The following is a 22,591-nucleotide window of genomic DNA, read 5'->3' as shown; positions in this document are numbered from 1 at the left end:
CACACACACACACACACACACACACACACACACACACACACACACACACACACACACAATAAGACATAGACACACGTACTGTACAGAAGCATGCGGACACACACTCCTCCGGGGCTGACCTATACTGTATGTTTCCTCACATAATGTCCAGCTCCATATGGACGGGTGCCTTGCATCCTTTTTCTTAGAGGAGCCAGAATAATTTGACAGTTCATCTTTTCTATTTAGGACGTCTCCCCCCAGAGAAGCCCCAGATAATCCTGTTGTTATTTCTCTGGATCCCTTACTAACTGATCTACGGAATGAGATTCCCTTTCCGTGACAACCATTACAGCGGGGATGGCGAACCGGGGCTTTCCCGTCCTCTCATCCACTCATACAGTGCAGTAAGATGCGATACAATAGGACGCAGTCCCCTTGAGAGGTTTGAATTATTTTTGAAACTTGAATCTTGAATCTTATATCCATTATCAGACGGCAGCTTTGATATTTTGTCACACTTATTTTTGACCGCCACCCCCACTCCCTCGTACTCATCCTCATTATAAAATAAAATATGTAAAATAAAAATTAAATAAATAAATAAATAAATAAAAATAATATGTATTATATTTTTTGTTTTATTTAAGTTTTAAGTTATTTACATTTTATTGATGAATAAATGTAAATCTTTACTACTAAGTGTGTTGGATGAAAATATTATTTTTTGAAAAAACAATATGTATTTTTTAATTTTAAAGTGTTGTCCTTTAAGGTGCGCTGTCGTGATTTGGCATCGGGGACAAAACCCAATTTCAGCAGATGCCATGATGAATTAATCCGTGATGCTCCAAAGAGAGAACCAAGCAAACAAACAAACAAACAAACACGTTAGACACGGATACGATGTAAAATGCCTCCCGATACGAGGTCCCAAACATTTGATTTGGAGACGTTGATGGGCTGTCATGGTGGTTGCGCTCACATTTATAAATACTCATCTTGGGGGGTTTTCGGGAGATTAAGCGTTTTAAAATAATATTTCAAGGGAGATTTTGGGGGGAAATGAGCTCTTTCTCTTTGCCATAAATCCACTTTCCGTGCAGCCCATGGACGTTGAGTTTTTGGGTCGTTTCAAGGGCAGAGGGCGAGCTTTGGCTTTGTACTCTCCGTACTCGTTCAGTATCACTATGATCCGAGCGGCTTCTTTTTGGGATTGTGAAGCCATGGGCAGATATTGTGATTCCACATCAATATCACGTCAAATTCCCTGTGATTGCTGCAAATCCCACCCCTCCGCCCCCCTCCCTCTCTCCCTCTCTTCCCATCCTCCCTCGCCCTTTCTTAGCGTCTCTCTCTGCCTCCGTCTTTGGTCTCCCACTCTCCCACCCTCTACCCCCTAACCCCGTCCCTCGCCTTGCTTCTCTGCCGCGCTTTCTCTCTCTCTCTCTCTCTCTCCCTCTCTCTCTCTCTCCATCACTCCTTCCATCCTTCACCCCGTTCCTTCTCAGCTCTGCATGTACCGTTCCTCGCCGGTTGTGTTTGATGTCGACGTGCCGTTCCCGTGATGTGCAGAGCTTTATTATTTTTTGAAATATTTTTCCGGCTGGTCTAATTTGGTTTCCGTGAATTGATGCCGGGTGCTATTTCTGGTGCGGCTTGATGCTGTGACGCCGCGGTACAATGACACGTGCACGCACGCACGCACGCACGCATGCATGCACGCACACACACACACACACACAGCAGCGGCAGAAACGTCTGTATCAGCCTTTGTCAGCTGCTTCTCACTGATCTCGTGAGGATACACAAACACAGATATACACACACACACACACACACACACACACACACACACACACACACACACACATTTCCTGGTATCACAGTACTTGTCAGCCGATCGGAGAGGTGTCATGGCGTCGGTTTGTGCCCGACCGCGCGGCCGCCTCGCACCGCCGACTTTTCGCGCTTGACAGTTTTGAGAACGCCGCGCAGTTGACATGTGTTTTTCACACAAAAAACAAACGGGGAAAAAACAAAACGACAAACGGCTTCAAACGGCCCCGCCGCGACAACAAACACGACGCCAAGACACTGTGTGTATATATATATACAGTATAACACCACCTCATCCCCTCTCTAACCCTCCATCTTGTTCTACCATGGATCGTCCTCGTCCGGATCCACGTCCCGGGTGCAAACGGCGAGAGTCACCCCTTGGAAGATGCTTGGAGAGGGCGGTGTGCCTCCGGCGTCTTCGGGTTCAGCCTTTCCCCCCCAAAAAAGGCGGTCCGCCGGGGGCCGGCTGGTTTTCCCACCGGATTCCGACGGGGCGAGGGAGGCTTTTACGTCGGGTCGTAAGGTCAGGCCAAAGTGCAAAATGCAGCAGTCGTGTCGGCATAGCGTACGATGAACGATCATTTGCTCACTAATGTAATGAGGACGGGTGAGAAACGACCATTGAACAGTGTGGGGGTCTCTGCCCACGGAGTCTTTCTGGCCGTGGTGCGCCAACATGGCGAGAGTTTTTTATTGCCAGCTTCACCACCAAGGTACGCTGACGGAATGGTGATTATGATAATAACGAGGTGGCTAACGATCATCTCGGGCGCGGGAGGAACGGCGTTCCGCTGCTGGGCGGCTGACGAGCCCGTGCGCCGATCCCCCTCTGCAAGGCAGGCAAAACACTGGGAAATCCGGGCCGACTGGAGGCAGCTTGGCGGCGGCCGCCCTGGGAAAGGCAAGCGCAGCCCCTTGTTCCGCCACAGACAGCGTCACTTTATCATGTCATAATGTGAAGGCAATGTTATTTTAGTTGTATCCGGTGTCTTTGGGGAGAAGCCGAGGTGGGGAGTACCGGCGATGGGATCGGGACGGGACGGGAATCGAAGACTTTACCGGAGCCCCGGAACCGGGAGGGGACGCGCGGGACAGGAAGGAATATTACCGGGACAGCTTTACTGCTGTGGGTGTAGATGACGAACTGGGTAAGTGGGGGAGCGGGCAGTTCTTCGTCCGTTTGTCTTCTTACTGCTTCTACCGTCTGCCGATCCGAGGGAGGGCAGCAGCTCTGTCTTCCTTCCTCCTTTCGCCCGCTCCATCCAACCTGCACCTCGCTACGGCTTCACTTTTGCTCCTGTATTAACCGCTATTCTTCCCTTTTGTACCCCACCTGTACCTCTGTCTCTCCCTCTCTCTCTCTCTCTCCCTCCATTGCCCCCGCCCCCCCTACCAGCTGATGCTTCAGCCGGCCAGTCAGGCCACACGGCTGCTAACGCTAGGAAACGCTTCACCTTGCAGGGCTTGTCCAATAGGAGGTCGCTCCCCGCAGGTAAAGCCACAGCGTCGCACCCAGGCGACCCCGTCCGTGTCCCGTCATCCTTGCCGCCGTCCTTCACCTTGAACTCCCCCGTTCATCTTCGTCATCCTTATCGTCACATTTGGTTTTTTTTCCGCCACCCTCACCGTACGTCTCCATGGGTAGGAGATGTCATCACGGTTGCGGCCTCACGGAATGTGACTATCGCCGTCTCCATTGTCGCCAGTGTCATCGTTATCTAAATGGTCTCCTCATCGACGTGTCACTTGTTTTTTTTCCAAAATTGCCATTGCCCCCGCCATTAGGAACGGCAGCCGCCCTCATCGTCATCCATATGTACTTCTTTCTCCTGCCTTGTCTCAGACATCCCTTGCTCGCCCTGTAGCGAGAGAGAGAGAGAGAGAGAGAGAGAGAAAAATTAATGGTTGTTGACTCCGTTGAATATGTCGTTTATTTATCTCTTCGACGTTTATTCCCAGAGAAGACTTGATTTTGTCCCCCGACGCAATATTCAACCAGCGCGAAAAATGCTCGTCGTGGGCAGGGGGGTCGGCTCGGAAGGTTCCGCTTTCACCGTGATCCAGGTAGAATTTAAGGAGAAAGAAAAATATTTGACTTGTTTTTATTTTCTCCGTCACAAATAATATATACCTTGCTAAATAGTCAAAACAAATATAAAACTATAAAAACTAAAAAATATTTGTAATATATCTAAAAAAGAGGGAGCCTCACAAGCCCCCACCAGACCATCTTAAAGAGAGAGAACGGTGAGTGGGTAGGAGAACCGAGAGAGAGAGAGTGGAAATGGAGAGACGGGGAAGGCATACGGGTTGATAGAGAGTGAGACAGAAAGAAGGAGAACGACGGAAAAGAGGGAAAGAAAGCAGCGGGGGGGGGGGGGGGGGGGCAGGAGGGGGCGGAGGGGGGCATGACAGCAGTGACACATCGGTCGAGGCTAAATTATCTGGGCCCGGTGCTGCACTTCAAATGTCAGCCTCTTTTATATTGAACCTTTCTTGACATTTGGAAAGCGGATTCAAATTCCCCCTCATTTCTTTTTTATATGTGTATTATAAAGGCGGCCGGTCGTTTGTTTGTTTGTTTGTATGTTTGTTTGTTTGTTTGAGGAGGGATCAGACCCCTCCATATCACGCGGCTTCCTGTCACTGAAGTTATCAACGGCGATTTCGCTCTTTTGGAACGGGGTGGCGAGCAACGCTATCTGAGGGTGTCATCGAGATCCATTATCTTCTCCTGTAAATAGTCTCCCGCTGACAACAACAGCATTTTCGTGAGAGTTACTTGATTTTGCAAATTTCGTATTTGTTCATTCATTTTGAAAAGGCGGAAATGCAAACGCTTTAACATGGAATTTGCAAATACGGCAAAATGAAGTCAAAACAACCCACAACCCACAACCCGAACTCCCTAAGTTAATGAAATGGCAGCTTTAAATTTGCCCTGGTCTAAACCATTTAATTAATCCGCAGGGCCGCCGCCAAACAGCCAACTGGCTTTAAAGTAGGCTTGGGCAGATTTACGATCAAATCGTCTACGGGTGATTGATTCTGTCTATTGGCAATGACTCCATGGATCGCGATCGACATCGATGGCGGACGGTTTGTTTCTTTTCTTTTATCCGTCAGGAAAAATCCGAGCATTGAAACGGTGTGAGTGCAGTTCACCGTGTTCTGAAACTGGAGAGGAGAGGGAGAGAGGGAGAGAGAGAGAGAGACCGAGAGGGGGAGAGAGAGAGAGAGAGAGAGAGAGGGCAGAGGTTCTCGCCCTCTCCGCTCAGAGCTGTACAGTAACCACCGGTGATCGGGTCTCACTCTCCCTCTACAGTCTCATACCGAAACTTTGAGGTGCAGGTGCTAAAAAAAGAAAGAGAAAAGGCTCATGGGCCCCCAGATCTGCCAAACAGAGCAGCACAGCGGAGCTGCTGCGCGCACATCGCAGGTGTGCCGAAGTGCGGGGTTCATGAGGAGTTCCTCATGAATACATAATGCCCAGACAACCCGCAACCTCGACGCCCATTAACGCCTAAAAAAAAAGCACCTTATAAGAAGGGCACCATGGGGTCCGTGGGGCAGGCGCTCAGGCACCCTCTTCCCCCCCTGCACGTACTTGCTGCTCAAGATGCAAACCTTGTGATTGTAATATAGAAATATATCATATAATCTCACAGAGAAAGATTTAGATTTGTTTTGTTTCCTTAGTTTCTTACTTATATGGAAAATGAAAAATGTGAACCTGACTCGGAGGTTTTTCGTTTTTTTTGTTTGTCCTCCACACAGCGGTGCATGCCGGCTCCCGTGCTAGTCTTTTTATTGTACATCTATTTATTTGTTTCCTGCATGTATGAAACACCATTTTTAAAAGACAACTGAGTCGAGGGACTGTCGCGCTGCGCACTGTTCCAAAAAAAAAACCCGTGCGCCCGTACTGTCGGGACGATGGGGACGCTTTCGGTTGCTTCGGGCCTTAATTTAGTAAAAGCACAATGTTTTTTGTGTAAATACTTTACCTGTAAATGGTAAATCCTGCACTTCTGGAACTGGGAGACCGCATTTGCAACATGGTCCCGAATAAATCTTGCACGATCGATTCCCAAGCCCACTTTAAAGTCGGTTATTCAAATGAATCATGTCATTAGGCTCAACGCACAACAACGTTCTACAAAGAAAGGCTGGAGTTAATTTTACTGTTGGCCAGTGTAGAAAATAAAAATTAAAGACCAAAGACAAAGATCCCAGTGCTTTCTCCTCTCCTCCAATCCCACTTGGTAGCGTCCAAACTGCAGCGACACCTGGCAGAGTACGCACGGGGGGGGGGGGGGTTCATGCGCACTTGTTCATTGCAGCGCTGTCTCGACCAGGAGGTTGACCCCAGAGGAAAACAAGGATTAGGAAACGAAACAAAGTGGATGACGTAACAAAGAAACAAGACGTTACGTTTTAATACTCCAAATAATACAAAAATCCGAAATAAAGAAAATGTATTTATCAACTGCCAGTAAGATCAGATAGATGAATTATGTCTTATCTTACGACCTGTAACTACATATATTTTTATGCTTCTTTTCTCATTCTCTCACTATCCATCACTTCTCCCTCGCTTTCTCAACCCTCTGCTCTTTCCCTCTACCTCTTCACCTCATCCTCATCCCTCATCCCTCATCCCTCCGCCTCGTCCCGTCCCCCGTTTAACTCTACTTCCACTCACTTTCTGCTAATGCCCTTCTCTTGTCCTCCTCCTCTCTCTTTCTCTCTCTCTCTTTCTCTCTCTTTCTCTTTCTCTCTCTCTCTCGCCCCGCCCTGACACCTCCCCCCCCGCTCCGCTCGCAGAGCCCGCTGCTAAGGAAACCGAAGCCCCTCGCCGCTTCTCACTCGCCTCCTCCCTCACTTCCTCCTCCTCCTCCTCTTTTGCCGCGCGGCGCACCAAAGGTACTTCTGCTCATTTTCCCACCCGGCCTCCCTTCAAATGTCTCCTTTCTCGTCCAGGGCCTCCAAACGTTTTGGCTGGCGACCCCTAAAAAAAAAAAAAAAAATGTGTCGCAACCTCGCGACCCCCGTCGTTCCGGCTCGCCGACGTTTCGACCTGACGACAGCTTAGTTGAGTACGCGTACAAACCTCCGGGTGGTTGGCACCCCAGAATTGACCAAGCGTTGGATTGTTCACCCGCTAATAGGCAGCGAGTCATTTCTACCTGAAGGTGAAACTCCCTCTGTAAATAAAAGCAAAAGCCAAACCTGTAGCCTGAGAGAAATGGAGCATATATTCATTGTCACTCCTAAATGTCAAAGATTGCCAAGACCCAAATGCGAAGTTATGAAATATAATGAGCTGGGTTCAGAACGTCGTGAGACAGGTTTGTTTTTAGATTGGAATTGGCATAAAAATGATTTGCCATTCGTGCTGCGTTTGTGCCCTAAAAATGATAACTTGTGGTGCTAAGGTTGTTGATATATTCAAAATGATATTTCATCAGCTGTTATGTAACTTTCCACCACATCATCGTCCATATCGCTCTAAAATAGTCTCGTTGTTTGTTTGTGCTACGTTTGTGCTGAGAGTGACCAAACGTCCCGGTTCGTGCGGGACGGCCGCGCATTCTGACCATTTGGAGCTTGTAAATTGAAATATATACATTTCTATCGTATTTACGTTCATGCCCATCCATGCTGCGCAGAGAGCCAGGCCAGCCGCAGGTTTTGCGACGGCAAAATGTCTCCTCTTCTCCTGCGCCGTCGGGGACAGGAGTGGGAAAGTGAGTTGCTACGGTTACAGGGACGCTCCGTTTGTGTTTGTGCCCTTCGAACCTTCGAGGTCCACAGATCCTGATCCTCCTTTCTCCAGAGAGAAATTCAAAGAGGGGAACAGCGCAAAAAAACCCATAAGATTAGTTAGCTTTATATCAAGTTATAGGAGACTTGGGAATCCACGTTTAACTAATGTGTATGGTTAGTTCGAGTTAGTACCAGAGCAACTAAAATTGTTTATTAAAATGTTAAGTTCATTGTGTCAATAAAAAAAACAGTAGCTGATAGAATATTAAAGTACAAATTATTTTTATTTTTGAAAAAAAATTTTTTTTGGTGCATGTTCGGAAAATCATCTGGGGACCCCCAGAACACATTTTGTGGGGGGGGTCTATCGGGACCCATATCGGGACGGGGACCCATGGTTTGACAAACCCTGTTCTAATCACTACTCAGGTTGAATAAAGAAATAATTCAGTGTTCCCGACCTTTTTTCTTCCACTGCACACTTTTGACAGCGTGAGAATCCCACGGCGCACTAGCAACCGTTCAACCACTGGGCGTCAGAAACACATATAACTGCGCTTATTCTTGTGGCTTACTCGTTGTGATGCAAGACTCGGGAGCGGCACATTCCTCGCGAACAAATCTCTTTTAATTCGAAATATGTCGCAGGACTAAACGACTGAATTTGGCATAATTCACATTGAACGTGACTGATTTCCTCTTTGCATTCCATCAAAATGACATTACTTTGACAGAATTAAACGACACCTGCGACGACGCCGTTCACACCTCGGCTCCGACCGAATCAAACGAACGCGTGAGACGGTCGGACGACTCCTTTTCACCGAGTGACTCATCGAGAACCGAATCTCCAAAAAGAGCCACTGTCAGAGTGAGGCTTGTTCCGCTGGAGCTGCTATTCTGCTGCGGAGCCGACGAACTGGTGCAGCCGCGCAATTTCGACCTTGCAACACAAGAGCTAATGTCCTTCTCGGAATCTGGAAAAATGTTAACGGCGCACCCGGAGCGAGCTCTGATGGAGTCACGGCGGTTGAGAAATGCCGGTGGAGTTAACTGACAAACAACAGAAGGGGTTTTGCGTATCAGGCGGATACAAATGATCGCTTTTGGGATTTCCTACCGCTGCTATCGACTCGTATGTTAACGCGGTTTAGACTCTGAAACCAAACACGAGGCCTCCTTTCACGGATTCTTACCCACAATGGCTCTGTTGTTAACTGGCGACAAAAAAAAGCCGATAATAATTGCGGCGAGGCCGGTCTCCGACAGACAGGGCCGTCCTCTCTCTCATTATGTCCCGGCCATCTATCGCTTTCTTGAAATTTATGAGATGCATGGAAAAGGCGCTTCAGCCGAGGGAAGGGGAAAAAAACAAACAAAAAAAAAATCCTTCATCATGAATAGACGTACCTGGTTTTTTTTTTTGTGTTTTTTCTTTAACTAAACACTCGCGGGGGGGAAAATAGGGATTTTGATAAGGTGACATTTTGGAATGTGGGGTGACATTCAAAAGCGACACAACGGCGAGTAAGTGTGATTTACAGCAGCGACGCAGATGAGAAGTTCATTTTAAGCGAACGAGTGAAGGGGTGGGTGAGATGGGTGGGGGCGGAATAGGTCGAAGGAGCGAAAAACAAAAAAAAGGCTGTGGGTTCGGTTGGTCTTGGATTTTTTTCCGACCACTATGTCGTCCACCTCAACTGAAGATCGTCACAAGTGTTGCTCTCGAGATAACTAACAATGGAGAATGAAACGTCCGTCTGGGATGTGGTTTCAAGGTCGTTGTTCGCTGTTTGTTCTTTTTAGGTGCTTTTTTTTTTTTTTTGATACGTACCCTAACTCTGGACTCCTTTTAACCCCCCTCCCCCCGTCCAGGTCCCCTTTCCTCCAGCATTAAGACTAAGCGGCACGAAATAAAGAGCGATCCGACCCCCTTTGGTTACGAAGGTACGACCGCATGCCCGGGGCCTGGTTGTTCCATAACACCATGCGTAGCCAAAACACAAACGATTCTGTTGATGTCGCCCGGTGCGGCGAGGCTGCACATTTGCCTGGTTTGTTGTGTGTTGTTCATTTATTTCCTGGCTTGAACTTTAGAGTGTGTTTATTGTGTTTGTTCTTCTGCTTGATTGCCTTTTTTTGGCCACTGTCTTTTTTTTCTCCCGCCGGCTCGTTCTGCAGCGATTCTTTCTTTGATTCGCTCGCTCTTTCTTTCTGTGATTAGTTCGGCCCAATTTTTCCTTCCATCCGTCGATTCCCCCCACCATGCGCGCCACTGGTTTCGTGTACGTTTCGTCGTCATGTTATTTGTCTCTGTGGTGTCGATGCATGTTTCTTCGTGAAAATCACTGCATGACCCCAAAATGGACGCACGTGAGATTATTCCCTTTTTTTTTTTAACAGGCTTGTTGATTAGGTGAATGCCTCGAGTCCTTATTTAATGTCGGGTTTTGTTTGTTTGCGCGCTTTGCACGGGTCGGCAGTGTAACGACCCTGGCACCGCATGGAGGGGGGTGTTGTGCTTTGTCGTGCTCGTCCTCTTCCCGACTTCATGGGACGCCAGGCGGGGGCTTGAAAGAGCTCTGGCTTCCCTCCCAGATACGTTGCGCGGTGTGTTCGGCGCATCCAAGAAGCGCCAGAGCGTCACCAGCTCCACCGCCACGGCCGCCAGCGTTGCCGCCACCGTGCCCAGGTCGACGTCCCAGCCAGGTAACTGCAGAGGCGCGGGGACGTCTGCTGCGTCTCTCGGTGTTGGTGGTGCGCTTTGATGTGCCCTGAGGAGGGAGAGGTTACATTTGTTTTTGTTTGGTTGAGAAAGGTGACTTTGTTTCGCTCCTTCGTTAGATGTTGGCATCGGGTTCACTCGGTTATTTGTTCTTTTTTTTTTGTCCACATTGTATCGTAAATCTTTGCGGTGCATTGCATGCTCAAAATGGAACTCCTACATCCATACAACACAACAACACAATATTTTTATTTGCACAACAAGCCCATTCATCTCTAAAAGTCGAAAGCAAAGGATGTTTCCCGTACATACTAGAAATGCGACTTGCTCTCCAGGCTTCTTTCATTGAACCGTAAAGATGTCGAAAGGCACGATGGCATTGGGCTGCGTCCGGGGTTTTTTTCGACGGCCATACCGCCACGATCTGTCTGCGATCCAACGGCTGACAGGTAAACCCGGTCCGCCGGTATGTCCCCGCAGGCTGGAACCAGAGGCGGCTGCCGTCCATGGACACCGAGGACTTTGAGACCATCCCCTCCAGCGCCGAGGAGCTGTCCAACTCCTCCGAAGAGGAAGGCAGCAACAAAAACGTACGTTTGCTCAGTTGTCGTTTTTTTTCACTTTCCAGATTTGTTCCCCGGCCTTTCATGAACCGCAAAGAATAGCGTCCCGAGCGTTTTTGTGCCTGAAACAATGGCTTTCAGTTGAGATGTGGTATGTTGGCGATTACTGTTCCTACTATCACTCTCACTTTCTACCCCGTTTAGAATTCTGCCTCCATCCTTTGGTTTTTCCTGTCCACCCCTGCTAAGCCCCCCCACCTGAAGGAGGAAGCCCCCCCCCAAACTTAATTATTTCCTTTCGCTGCGTGTCTCATTAGCGGCTCACGCTGACGACTTGACATTTAGGAAATGAATGGGCAAGGAAATGAGTGAGAGAGAGAGAGAGAGAGAAAGAGACAGATGAAGGAGAAGAGGGGAGAGTAGAGGAGAGGAGTAGAGGAAGAAAAAAAAAAGGATTATAGCACTGCAGGCAGTATTGGGGATGTCAGGGTCTCGGGCTCCATTATAATCCTTGTGATCTACAGTTGGGGGAGAGCCGGGGATTGTTTCACAGTCGAGAGGCGCTCAGCTTTTACCGACGGCGCACGCGCACCTGCACACAAACACGCACGCACACACACACACACATAGGCACTCACCAACGCCTCCTCTCTCCTGCAGGCGGACAGCGGGCGTTTCCGCGTGCAGCTGACCTACGAGTCCCGGGCGGCCAGGGACCTCTCCCTGGAGTCCGGCGACCTGGTGCAGTTCCTGGAAGAGGCGGAGAACGCCCACTGGTGAGTCCCTCCCCCTAATCAAACCCAGACCCCCACCCCATTGCCTTCTCCACCCACCCGCCCCCCTCCCCTCCCGGGCTCAGTCCCTGCTGAGAGCTCTGCGCTCCAGGTCGGGCCTCCCTTGAGTCCGACCAAGTCCAACAGGAATCTGGTCCGGCAGCAGAAGCAAACACACGGGCTTGTTTGAGGACATTCGTCACACAATGCAAATCACAAATAGCGCGGGCTCTTATATGGCGCTGCAACCATCAGCCGGAGTTTAAGACCTCCTTTTACTCGACTATTAATATATTTGGGGAATCGTTTCCACCTCTTCCCTTTTCAAGTGTCCCGGTGGAAATAGATATTTTCAGCGAAGCCCTCCAAGCAGAGGGCATCTAGCAGCTAAAGCACTATGCACCAGATTTTTTCACGAGTTGATCGTTGCTGCATCCGCAAGTGAGATACTTGAGGGTCACATGATGTGAAAACGAAGGCGCGCTCGGCAAAGAAACTTGAGGTGACTACCTCAAGATTGAAGTTTTAAGATTTTCTTGAAGTACATTTAAGTGATATTCCAACACGGAAAACAGACAAAACCATGCCCAGTGGCCTAGCTCCTACCAAAGTTCTGGGCCTCCCTCCGGTCAAGAATGTTTGTTGTGAGGTAGAGTGATACAGAGGTGCTGTGAATTGTGGGCATTTGGTTTTTTTTTTGAAGGGTAGACGTTGAATTCCTCCTGGAGCAGCTATAGTGGTCGGTGGTGACTTTGGGCCGAAGCTGTTCTCTTAATGCTGGATCAATTTAAAAGATTCTAATGCCATGCCGACAACTTGGGTTGACTTCCAATGATAGAAAAAGGTTTCGTTGAGAAAATACGGGAGTTTTCCACTCAAAATAATGCCATTGCACAATGAATATATATATATGAATATATCACAAATCAAGATCCCAATGAGATTGTTGCCACTGGATATAGCTGCTGCCTAAAATAACAAAACTTCTATTCTATATACCAGAATACTGTATGTATACTATATAGTGGAAAACTATTTTGAAACTTTAAAGCCTTTTAAAGCCCAAAATTTGTTTGGGATTAGCCAGGTCGGGGTCTGCTGCAGTTGCAGACCTCAATTCAGCTCTCCGATGTTTTTGTGACTTGACTTTGGTTTTGGCTCTGTTTGTTTTTTTTTTAATTCTAACCTGTACATTGGGCTCTCACTCACCAACGTGGATTTGTTTGAATTCAGCCCAAAGATGGCAGCGTCTGCTGGTCTACTAATTGGTTTTACTCATTACGCCATGCGTGGATGATGGTATTCATCTCGGCGCCAGCAGATGGATCATCAATCAAATTAAACCCCAAACAAGTGCTTCCCTTTGGAACGTTCTGGAGACGCCTTCTCAAACACGTGAAGGGAGAAAAAAAAAACTTGGAGCTTGATCATCCGCTTTGAATTGGGTGTTTAACGGCTTCTCACTCTTGGTCTAAACCTACTCACCTACTACACGACCTAGAGCGAGGCCACCCCCCCATCTCCTGACGAAATGAAAGCAGACTTCGATATTCCCGCATAGTTTGCTTGGAGGATAATGAAGTCGGGGCCGTCGGCGTCTAAGACGTGAGGTCACGAAAGGCAGAGTGAAGTGCACGTGGATTCTTCCCGTTCTCCCCGACATAACTCGCATGATACATCCACAAATTTAAAATTAGCCGCAGATTGTGGTCAAGCCAAACGATTTCTGAGGATTGATTTGCCACGGTGATGCGTTTTGTCAGTATGTCAGTATCTGATGGAAGGAAATGCCTGTTACTGCTGAGGCAGAGATTAAACAGGTGATTCATTAACACATAAACACATTTAATAACACACCGACACACACATAAAATGCCTGTGTGGGAGTGTGAAAGAGCTTCAATGTAATGCATGATGCAATCTCTTGCCAGTCTGACCTAGTGATGGATTTTTGGTGATTTGTTTCTGCTTCTAATGTGGTCTTCTCCGTTCTTCTTGCTCATTGGTATCTGGCTAAAGGGTTCAATTTTACAAGCGTTCGAGGGATCTTTTGGCCGAAGCTCGATATCTGGAAGCCTAATTTAGGAGTTCAAGCCCCAGACTTTCAAGAGATGTAGAAGTTTTATTGGACATTTGACTCTATATGCTGCTTACGTTGATATATGTCCATAGATTGCCACTCTCACCAGTAGCTTCTATGGTCCTTGTGAAGAATGAAAGATGTATTTTTCCTTCTATATGATATATAGTTTAAAACATCCAATTACACTATCAGAAAATGACCCCCTAGTGCAATTCAGGCTTACAATTAAGATTGTAACCAAGTAGGTTCTGCTGTAGTCTCAACAACAGACCTTGAGAAATAACCGCGTGATCGACAATGTCATATCTTAATTTGGGGAAAGCAGTGTGGAAGCGGAAGGAGAGCAGAAAATCAGAAAATCCAGCGACCGCTGGAGTGGCTTGTGTTCATTGACTCAGAACCTATGTGAACCCAAAAGCATGACACAAAAAACAATCAGGTAGGAAGTGAGAGTCGACAAGGTTTATTCCAAAAAACAGGCAGGGGTCAAAACCAGGAGATCCGTCAGAGAAGACAAACTTATCCGACAGGGAAACAGGCAGAGAATCAGGGTCCAGGGAAACAGGCAGAGAATCAGGGTGCAGGGAAACAGGAAGAGAATCAGGGTCCAGGGAAACGGGCAGAGAATCAGGGTCCAGGGAAACAGGCAGAGAATCAGGGTCCAGGGAAACAGGCAGAGGTTCGGACAGAATGCACAGGAAACAGGTATTAGTGTGGGGGAAGCTCAGCGTAATGCAAGAGACAATCTGGCAGGGAACAAAGGGAAGTGGACTGGTTTTTATACTGAGGGGCTAACAAAGAGACAGAGAGCTGCAGACGGGATAAACCAGGCGAAGGGAAGAGAGTGACAGCAAAGCAAGAGGGAAGTGGGAGGATCTGAAACAACATGGAGGTAAGTGACTTGGCATGAGGAGATGACTACATGACTATAAACCACGAAAACAAATATAAATACTGGGAGATCAGGGAGGATTCCCGACAACTTGTTAAAACGAGTGACACTTTGAAGCATTTACATCAGAACCTTTACTCAAATGTTCTGCAGAACCTATGCATCACTTTGAGAACATAGAAATGTGTCTTTCAGATCAGGCCGTTAATTTTACCTCTCATCATTCCGACACCTAGAAATACAGAATAAAAGAAGAAAAAAAAACATGAGGGTTGCCACTTTCGGTAAGTCCTTTTCCAGACAGCATTTTCCCTTTGAAACCTCAACCGAGCTCCTCCATTACAACAGGAGGAGAAACCATGTGAAGCGATGAGAACAACGTGTAGAGCACCTCCGAGGCCTTACCAAGAAGCATTATAAATCCAACGCTCATTCTTCTGAAAGCGAACATTTAGTGGTGTAGGGAATTTACTCTTCTTTGACGTCAGGATATTAGAAAAAATATATTTTCTCCCCTTCCTAAATCCATATCCGACACCAGCCAGGCCTCCCCGTTTTTAAGGGCCCATGTTAGTCAGTGAAACCCGGAGGTGGCATTACATCAAATAACTGCCGAAATCTCTCTCCCCGTCTCGTTCTTTCGCTTTAAAATGGAGGATTAAAGGCTCGGCCAACCTCGCCCGGAAACAATGCACAACCGAAACGAAAAACATCATCGGAATGATATACGGCCAGCTCATGACAGGCGTCTTGAAAGAAAAAAAAAAAAAAGAGCAATAAATCTTCCCATCTCCATCGCTGCTCGTTTCCCCTCCCTCCCTCCCTCTCCCCTTCCTTCCCGCCATCCTTTTTCCCCTCCGTCGTAAGAAGTCGCGGTTGTCTAACTAACAAGCCCATAGCTGGAATTTGTAGAGAGAGAGAGAGAGAGAGATAGAGAGAGAGAGGGAGGGAGGAGTGGCAGAGGCTGAAAATAAAGCGTTTGTTGGTGATTCATGTGAGATAAAAGCCTGGCACTTAAGAAAGCTGCTTTCTGAAGGCGCTCGTTTTTCATCAGCGTGAGCAAATTTCAGCTCCTTTAAAACAAAAAACAAACAAAAAAACAACCGACCTCGCGCCCGCACTCGCGCTCTCCTCTTCATTTTCTCTCTATTTCCCTCGCTCGCCCCCTTCACTTGAGACTCAATGAAGAATTCATAACTTTCTTTGCCCTTGACCTTTTTTTGGCCAGGTGACATTGTATTAGTACGTTGATGACATATAAGGGATGTTGTAGGGTGTGTGTGTGTGTGTGTGTGTGTGTGTGTGTGTGTGTGTGTGTGTCTAGTTCAATTCAGTTGGGGACACATTTTCCAACACAAGCGTTGATATGCTTGCTTGCACGCGTTGAGATTCACACACTGCCCCAGCTATCCAAATCTAGGAGGTGTTGGCTCCACAACACACACACACGCATACACACCTAACACACACACACACACGCACACACACACACACACACACACACACACACACACACACACACACACACACACACACACCCATCCAATATTCGCACCGATGCATGGACACAATCGCAAATCCACACCTACTGTTCCCCTGCTCTTTTCCAGCAAGCGCATGGTTGGCTTCGTATCTTTGCGCCAGGGCCCAGAAAATCTTAACACATCCAAACATATCTTGGCAGCAGGAGATGTCAGAACATGAATAGAATAAAGCCGCTGTTTGGCAAAACCCGCTGTACCCTGCAGCTTTTGGCAAGTTTTTTTTTCTTTCTCCCAAAAGTTTTTAGTCCGGTAGTAAGACAGCCCGTTTTTATAATTGGAGGTGAAGCGTGCAAATTAAATTGTAATATTTCATCATTCATCATTGATATCCATAATAAGTTTAACATACTCAAGAATTTTCAATGCACTTGATTTTAGATTAGTTCTGCAATAAATCGTGAACAACAATCAAAAGACTGAGTAGCGCACATTTAACGACTGAAATTTGTAGATCTTCGACCTCTTCTGCACGCATGCAGAACAACCGCTGTCTTTCAGAGGCACAAATCTTAAAGACGGAAAACAGACAAACTGGGTTTTGAGGTACTCCAGCACTCCCGAGAATGTATCTACCCGCGAGATTCTCGCCAGGGGGCAAAATATCTCACGATATTTTTTCACGCCACAACAAACTTGGAAACATACTGTGAACACTACTGTGGTTGTTTGTGCAGAGCCTCATGAGTCGATGAGTCGACACTCCACACCTGCCCACTTGCTGCTTTCTTTGGCTTCACCGTCACGCAGGTGCACAATCTCATTGGCTGTTGAAAATTGCCGTCTCGGAAAGACTGGCCCCGATAAAATCAAACACGTTTTATCGGATCGTGACCTGTCCGATTGGTATCGCAGAGAGACAGATTGGAGTCTTTCGCTCGCACACACATATCGATGACGGCTACGACTCTCCAGTGCCACCGCTCCCCCGACAACCCGACTCAGCCCAATCTCAAATCGTTGCTGAACCGGCCTTGAAAAAAGATTGCGCTCTGTAAAACATGTGACGCGCACGCGCGCCGTGAACGTGCGCAAGGACAATGACCATTACCTTGACTTTGAATTTTCGGCATTTACAACCAATTGTTCGTTCGCAGACAACTCTCCGAAACTGCTCCTCCGAATTCATGCGGCATCAAAAAAAAATCTGCCTCTCACTTCCGTCAGACTCAAGTGAGGAGTGTTTCCGTTCAGATTGACTTTGCTTCATAATGTCGGCTGATTTCCTTTTAAGGCCATTTAAGAGAGCAGAACAACTACATCTCTTGTGTCAGTACACTACTGTGATGTTTGGTTTGACAAAACTTCGAAGGGTGTCTGTCACTTAGCGACAGGTAGATAAATCCCAGAAACGCTCGTGGTGGCGGGGCGTGGGCCGTGAATCAAGGAGCCGCCGCCAAAGATATTAACCGAGTGTCATTTGCTGCCAGCACAGTGCCACAAATCACGTCTCATATCCTCACATCTCTTACTGAACAACAAAACGCGGCTTCAAACGATGCAACACTGCATTAGTGAAATCCATTTCGGGGAAGACGATAGGCCATGTGTCTTCGAAATGTGTCAGGGGAGTGTGTGCGTTAGTGTGTGTTAGTCCGTGTGTGTGTGTGTGTTTGTGTGTGCATCATGTCTCCAAAAAGGTTGAAGAGCCTGGACGGCGCTTGTGTTTTGACGTTCTAGGCTAGTCAAGAACCTACTAACAGAGGAGACGGGACTGGTCCCCTCCAACATTCTGCAGGCAGACTCCCAAGGAGGTCTCTCATTACGTAACTCCACTGGTACTCCCACCTAACCCCGCGAGCCGACCCGGTCACTCACCCGGTGACTGGGCCCCCCCGCCCTCTCACCCACCCACCCCCCCACCACTTCCTTGTTGGCTTCCTTACTCCCGCACTCACTGGCTCGCTCGCTCGCTCACTCACTCAATCTCCTCTCTCCATCTCCATTCCCAAACGCCCCCCGCCCGCCAACTCCTTGCCAGCAGTGGTTGGGCCGGGAGCTCGGCGAGAGAGATGGGATGGGGGGCGATGGGGTGCAGCAGGGCCTGCCGGGACCGTTTTTTTGGGCGCGTTTGACCGAAACTGGGATAGGAAAAGGGCTTATTGGGAACAGTTGCTGCATGATGTCAATTGAGTGCAATGTGCCAACCCGGCCGGCCCAGACGACCGCACCCCGCCCATCCCGACCCAAATCCTCTCACTGCCTGTGCATTTTGGACAGAAAACCCGCCTCTTGAAAAGTTTTTGAGTTCCAGGCCTTACTTGCTTATTTTTTTTTTCTCTCTCCCTCTCCCTCTCATGGAGCTCTGTTCCTCTCTTTGTGATGAGATTATGCCTTTCTTTCTTTCCTTCTTTCCCTCCCTCTCTTTCTCTAAAGTGCTTCCACAGTTTAAGGGGGGGGGGGGGGGCTAGAGTTCCATGCGCTGGCACTTGACTGTATTTCGGCTAACTGCACCGAATGAACCCCTCCATCCCTCTGCTGTTTTGACTGCCGTAATCTCCCGCCCTGCCTGTAACTCTTTACACACTCCACTGACTGATATTGATGTAGGTATTGAATGTCTGGCCATTACGTCCCCTTGTTTTACACTCCTATTACAGTTGCGTTCCTTGGTCTGTTATGTTTAATTGGCATTGCTGCGAGGCTGTGCACCCCCCCCCCCCCCCCCCCGAAGCACTGTGTGCATTGCCCAAAATGCATTGATGGCTTGTTTGCTTGGCACCCACATAATCTATACTACGTAAGAGCCTTTCTCTACTACTTCACATTTAGGTTTTGTGCTTGACCCTAGTGTGTCTTTTGTCTCTCCAGATATCTTCAGTGACCTGTGTATGGCGGCGCTGTCCGACTCGGACAACAACGACGCCGGCACGTGGGGCGACGTCTCTCAGGACAGCCGATAAACACGGCCGACCATTGTAAAAAGGACTTGAAGCCCCACTGTAGCTCAACGGGATTCCACGTTGGATGGCAAAAAAACAAACTTGGCATGCTGCTGTAGTTTTTCAACTGTAAGTCTCACTGCTGGATGTGAAATTGTATGTATTTGAAACATGGACTACATGGACTCATGCTGGACTACAAACAGGGCTGAACATTTGTGCTCCTCTCTCCAGTGCCACAATAGGGAAAGCCATATATGTTTCTAGGGCACAAACTGGGACTTCAAATGCCAGCTCTGATCTCCGGGAACCCTGAGCCGTGGTGTCAGATCAGGTTACATGCCTGACCAACACGGCTCTTAAAACTGCAAAGCCCCATAACTACAGGACTGAAAGACATACCAGTAACTACAGGAAAAACACAAGCAATGTTCCAGGTCCTTGGATTGGAATATGCCGTGGCTAGGCTTCCTTCTTCTTTGCTGCTAAGCTGTGCTGAAAAGGACATATCTCGACATTTTGTATTGTGCACGTTTTCTCTGCCTTTTTGCCGCCCTGCTTCAGCTGCTAAAGGTCTTTCAGGTCCATTCAAAGTCACATGAAAGTAGTTATGTGGTGACAGTCACATACTGTATAGAAACAAACCCATGACCTACTGTCCTACTGAACTTAATTCTACATGCCATACCATTTGACCATGTGCTTAGCTGATAGCCATTTGAACAGCTTGGAAATAGCCGGGAAACACTTATCACTTAAAGTTGAAGCTAAAGTAATACTTAAGATGGCGCTAACAGGTTAACATTGAATGATGGAGTCTGGTTTAAAGAAAAAGAGGATCTGAAAAGGGGCCGCTGAGGTCCTGGTCGTATCCATGAACACCAAGAATGAAGTGGATAGGAACAGCGCGTAAGCAATGTCCTCTGCGAGCGCGTCGTGTACGTTTGGCTGACGGCTCGGGCACTCAGGTTTCAGCTCTAGCGGTGTGAGATTTCATTCGTGTGAAGGGAAAAGCGGATAAACAACTCGCTCGCCAGCGCAATAACTCCGGAGGTTAGCAGGTTGACTGCCAATCAAAGACGCGTCTCACGGGTGTGAGACTTGCTCGCGCGACTTATGCTACTTATCCACAACTGCTGCTTACTCCCCTACAAATACAACTCTCATCTCGAGCGGGACACGGTTTACACACCATTTTTATTTTTTAACTTTGGTGGTGGGGGTGTGGGTGGCGGCAAAGAGGCAGCGGATGGCCGGCGAAACGAAGCATGAAGCTTTAATTCGAGTCAGTCATATTCTGACACTTCCCTGCGATTGGTATCTCTACTTGCCAGATTTTCCAAAGTAATTCCCGCGCTAGTAGGCTGCGTGCCAGTCATGGCCTGATGAAGAACTGAAGAGCTCTGAGACAGCGCGCCCCGTCTGCAACAAAAGCCGCGGTCCCACCCAAAGCACCCCTGAACTTTTAGTCCCGGGAAGTTAATTCAGGGAACTCAAAGGTTCCTTCAGCCCCTTGTTGTCTGCGTTTCCACCGCGGTCCTAAGACCCGTGAAGATTATGCAAATGAGCCTGCTGACATACAGGCTGTTCGCGTCATAGTTGCGCGCCCCGCCACAACAAACTGCGCCACTCCGGTCCAGTAGATGGCGGTAATGCAGAAGACTACACACCAACGAGAAGAATAACATGGATATGGAAAGAAAGACAGCTGTCGTGATGGTGGAATATCACTTTGATTGTCTTCCGTTGTCCATTATATTCTTCTGTCCTTACATTTACTGTCGAAAACATATTCACTCCTGCAAGTTTTTGCTATCAAGTTTGAAACAGATTGAAAAACATGAGTTCACACACGGGGAATTGAACCTGGTCTACTGTGTAGGAGGGCAAAATCCTACTCGCTACATTATACGCACCATACGTCGGTTAGTGTGTTCACACATGTATACAGTATATACTCGGTCGTTTTTTCATTTTCACTTTCTCAAACTGTACATACAGTCGGTTTGCGGTTGCAGATTTAAAAAAAAAAGGTGTCTGAAATAAAATGCTGCGAGTACTCGACCTATCATAAAACGCTCAGCGCTGCAAGTCCCACCCCCAAAGTTCCTGGACCTTTGGAAAGTACTACCCCTCCCGAGCAGAGACTTTTTGGTTCCTGGGACTTTTTACCCCCGGAACTCAATTGAGACCCTGGCCCCTGCGGTGGAAACGCTCCGGGTTCCTCCGAAGGTTCCTAGTTCCTTGAGTTGAGTTTTCCATCGTAACGTTAAGAACATTCTTCTCCTGGTACAGTACAGTATGTGTGTGTTCTGTGCCGTTTGTTAGATCTCTTCACTTCCTGTCGGGTCGACCAGCTTGATTGTATTCTCACCCTCAATCACCTTAAGGGCTCCGCGTTGCCCCCGAGTTCTGCGAGGAAGCCAGGCTTTGCCTTAAGCGGAAGAAAAAATCCTTTTTAACTCAACGCTCCCAAAGTGCTCTCTGGGTTTCGGGGGCTTGGGGATGGTGGAGGCGGTCGGTCAGTTCGATTTCTTCAATAAAGTATTCCTTTTGTAGCCAAAAAACGCCAGGCACCACTTTCAATACGTGCTTGCAGGTTACACTTTTTCTAAGATTCCTTCTCGACCCGACGTCGGATCTTTTAATACACAGACCCCAGCCACTTTGTATGTCAGGAAGGAGGAAACCGTCCGGTCAAGTGTAAATATGTAATCACTGTTTGTCGCATATTATGTAACTCTTTCTTTGTGTGCGACAATGATGTAAAGACGGATTCCCTTCTCGCGGTTTCTTACGCCGCGCCCCTACGGTCCTGGTCCAGGACTTTCTGATAAGCACAGCGGTCTCAAAAGACACCTCACCGGAATCAGAAATAACCAAACTGTATTCTATTTGTAAGAGTTCACCCCACGCTCGATTCTGACAATGATATGTGTATATTGATGGAAGAAAAAACAATGAAAGGTGTATGTTTCGATACCAATCAGGCATTCGAGTGTAAGATGCGACAGTTCAGAGTTGGGTGTCTTTAAACGTGAGGTGACAGTTCCGGCTGAACGTGTTGATTATAGCTGTTTACCACGCTATTGTCTGTATCAGAAGGTGGCAGCCTGCTAAACGGTCGTACGCGTGATTGGATCGAATCACGTGATCCGACTCCAGCCAATCGCCAAGAGTCGAACGTTGAACATTCTGTATATTTTGTGTATCCTTTCTGAAAAAAAGTCTTATTGTATGTTTGTAAAGTAAAAAAACTAAGTCTGTATACTGCATCCTGCTGCAATTTTGATCGTCTCATGAAGTATCAATTAAATTGTGTATAAAGAACAATCTATTGTAATGTGTACCCAGCTGTGGGCATTATTATTCTATTGCAGCCAATTCTGTTGTGTGTTTTGCATCGTTCTCAGATGATTCGATTTTGTACTTTAACTCCAAAGGTATTTTTAAGACACATGCTATTTTTAAGTAGAGAGATTTATTGATAGATAAATGATACAGTACTTAGTCACTTTATTCACATTGAAAAACATGGCAAC

The 22,591-nt window shown here is 47.6% G+C and overlaps 1 protein-coding gene across 6 annotated transcripts in view; it reads left to right on the top strand.

Annotated features, from left to right (window-relative positions):
- mcf2l2 (MCF.2 cell line derived transforming sequence-like 2) overlaps positions 1 to 22,376 on the top strand; it is a 102,503-nt gene extending 80,127 nt beyond the window's left edge. For 3 of the 6 annotated variants that reach the window (XM_080009325.1, XM_080009324.1, XM_080009323.1), the window contains exons 28-33: positions 9,466 to 9,537; positions 10,189 to 10,299; positions 10,796 to 10,905; positions 11,539 to 11,654; positions 17,848 to 17,921; positions 18,979 to 22,376. In XM_080009325.1, coding sequence (XP_079865451.1) covers positions 9,466 to 9,537; positions 10,189 to 10,299; positions 10,796 to 10,905; positions 11,539 to 11,654; positions 17,848 to 17,921; positions 18,979 to 19,070 — 575 coding nt within the window. In that variant the 3' untranslated portion in view covers positions 19,071 to 22,376. The remainder of the gene's footprint in view (positions 1 to 9,465; positions 9,538 to 10,188; positions 10,300 to 10,795; positions 10,906 to 11,538; positions 11,655 to 17,847; positions 17,922 to 18,978) is intronic. The other 3 variants (XM_080009328.1, XM_080009327.1, XM_080009326.1) reach the window with 2 other exon arrangements.
- The last annotated feature ends 215 nt before the right edge of the window (positions 22,377 to 22,591 follow it).

This window comes from Zeus faber (genome assembly GCF_960531495.2).
Source record: "Zeus faber genome assembly, chromosome: 1".
NCBI classification, from domain to species: domain Eukaryota; kingdom Metazoa; phylum Chordata; class Actinopteri; order Zeiformes; family Zeidae; genus Zeus; species Zeus faber.
This window is presented reverse-complemented; position numbering and strand designations above follow the sequence as displayed.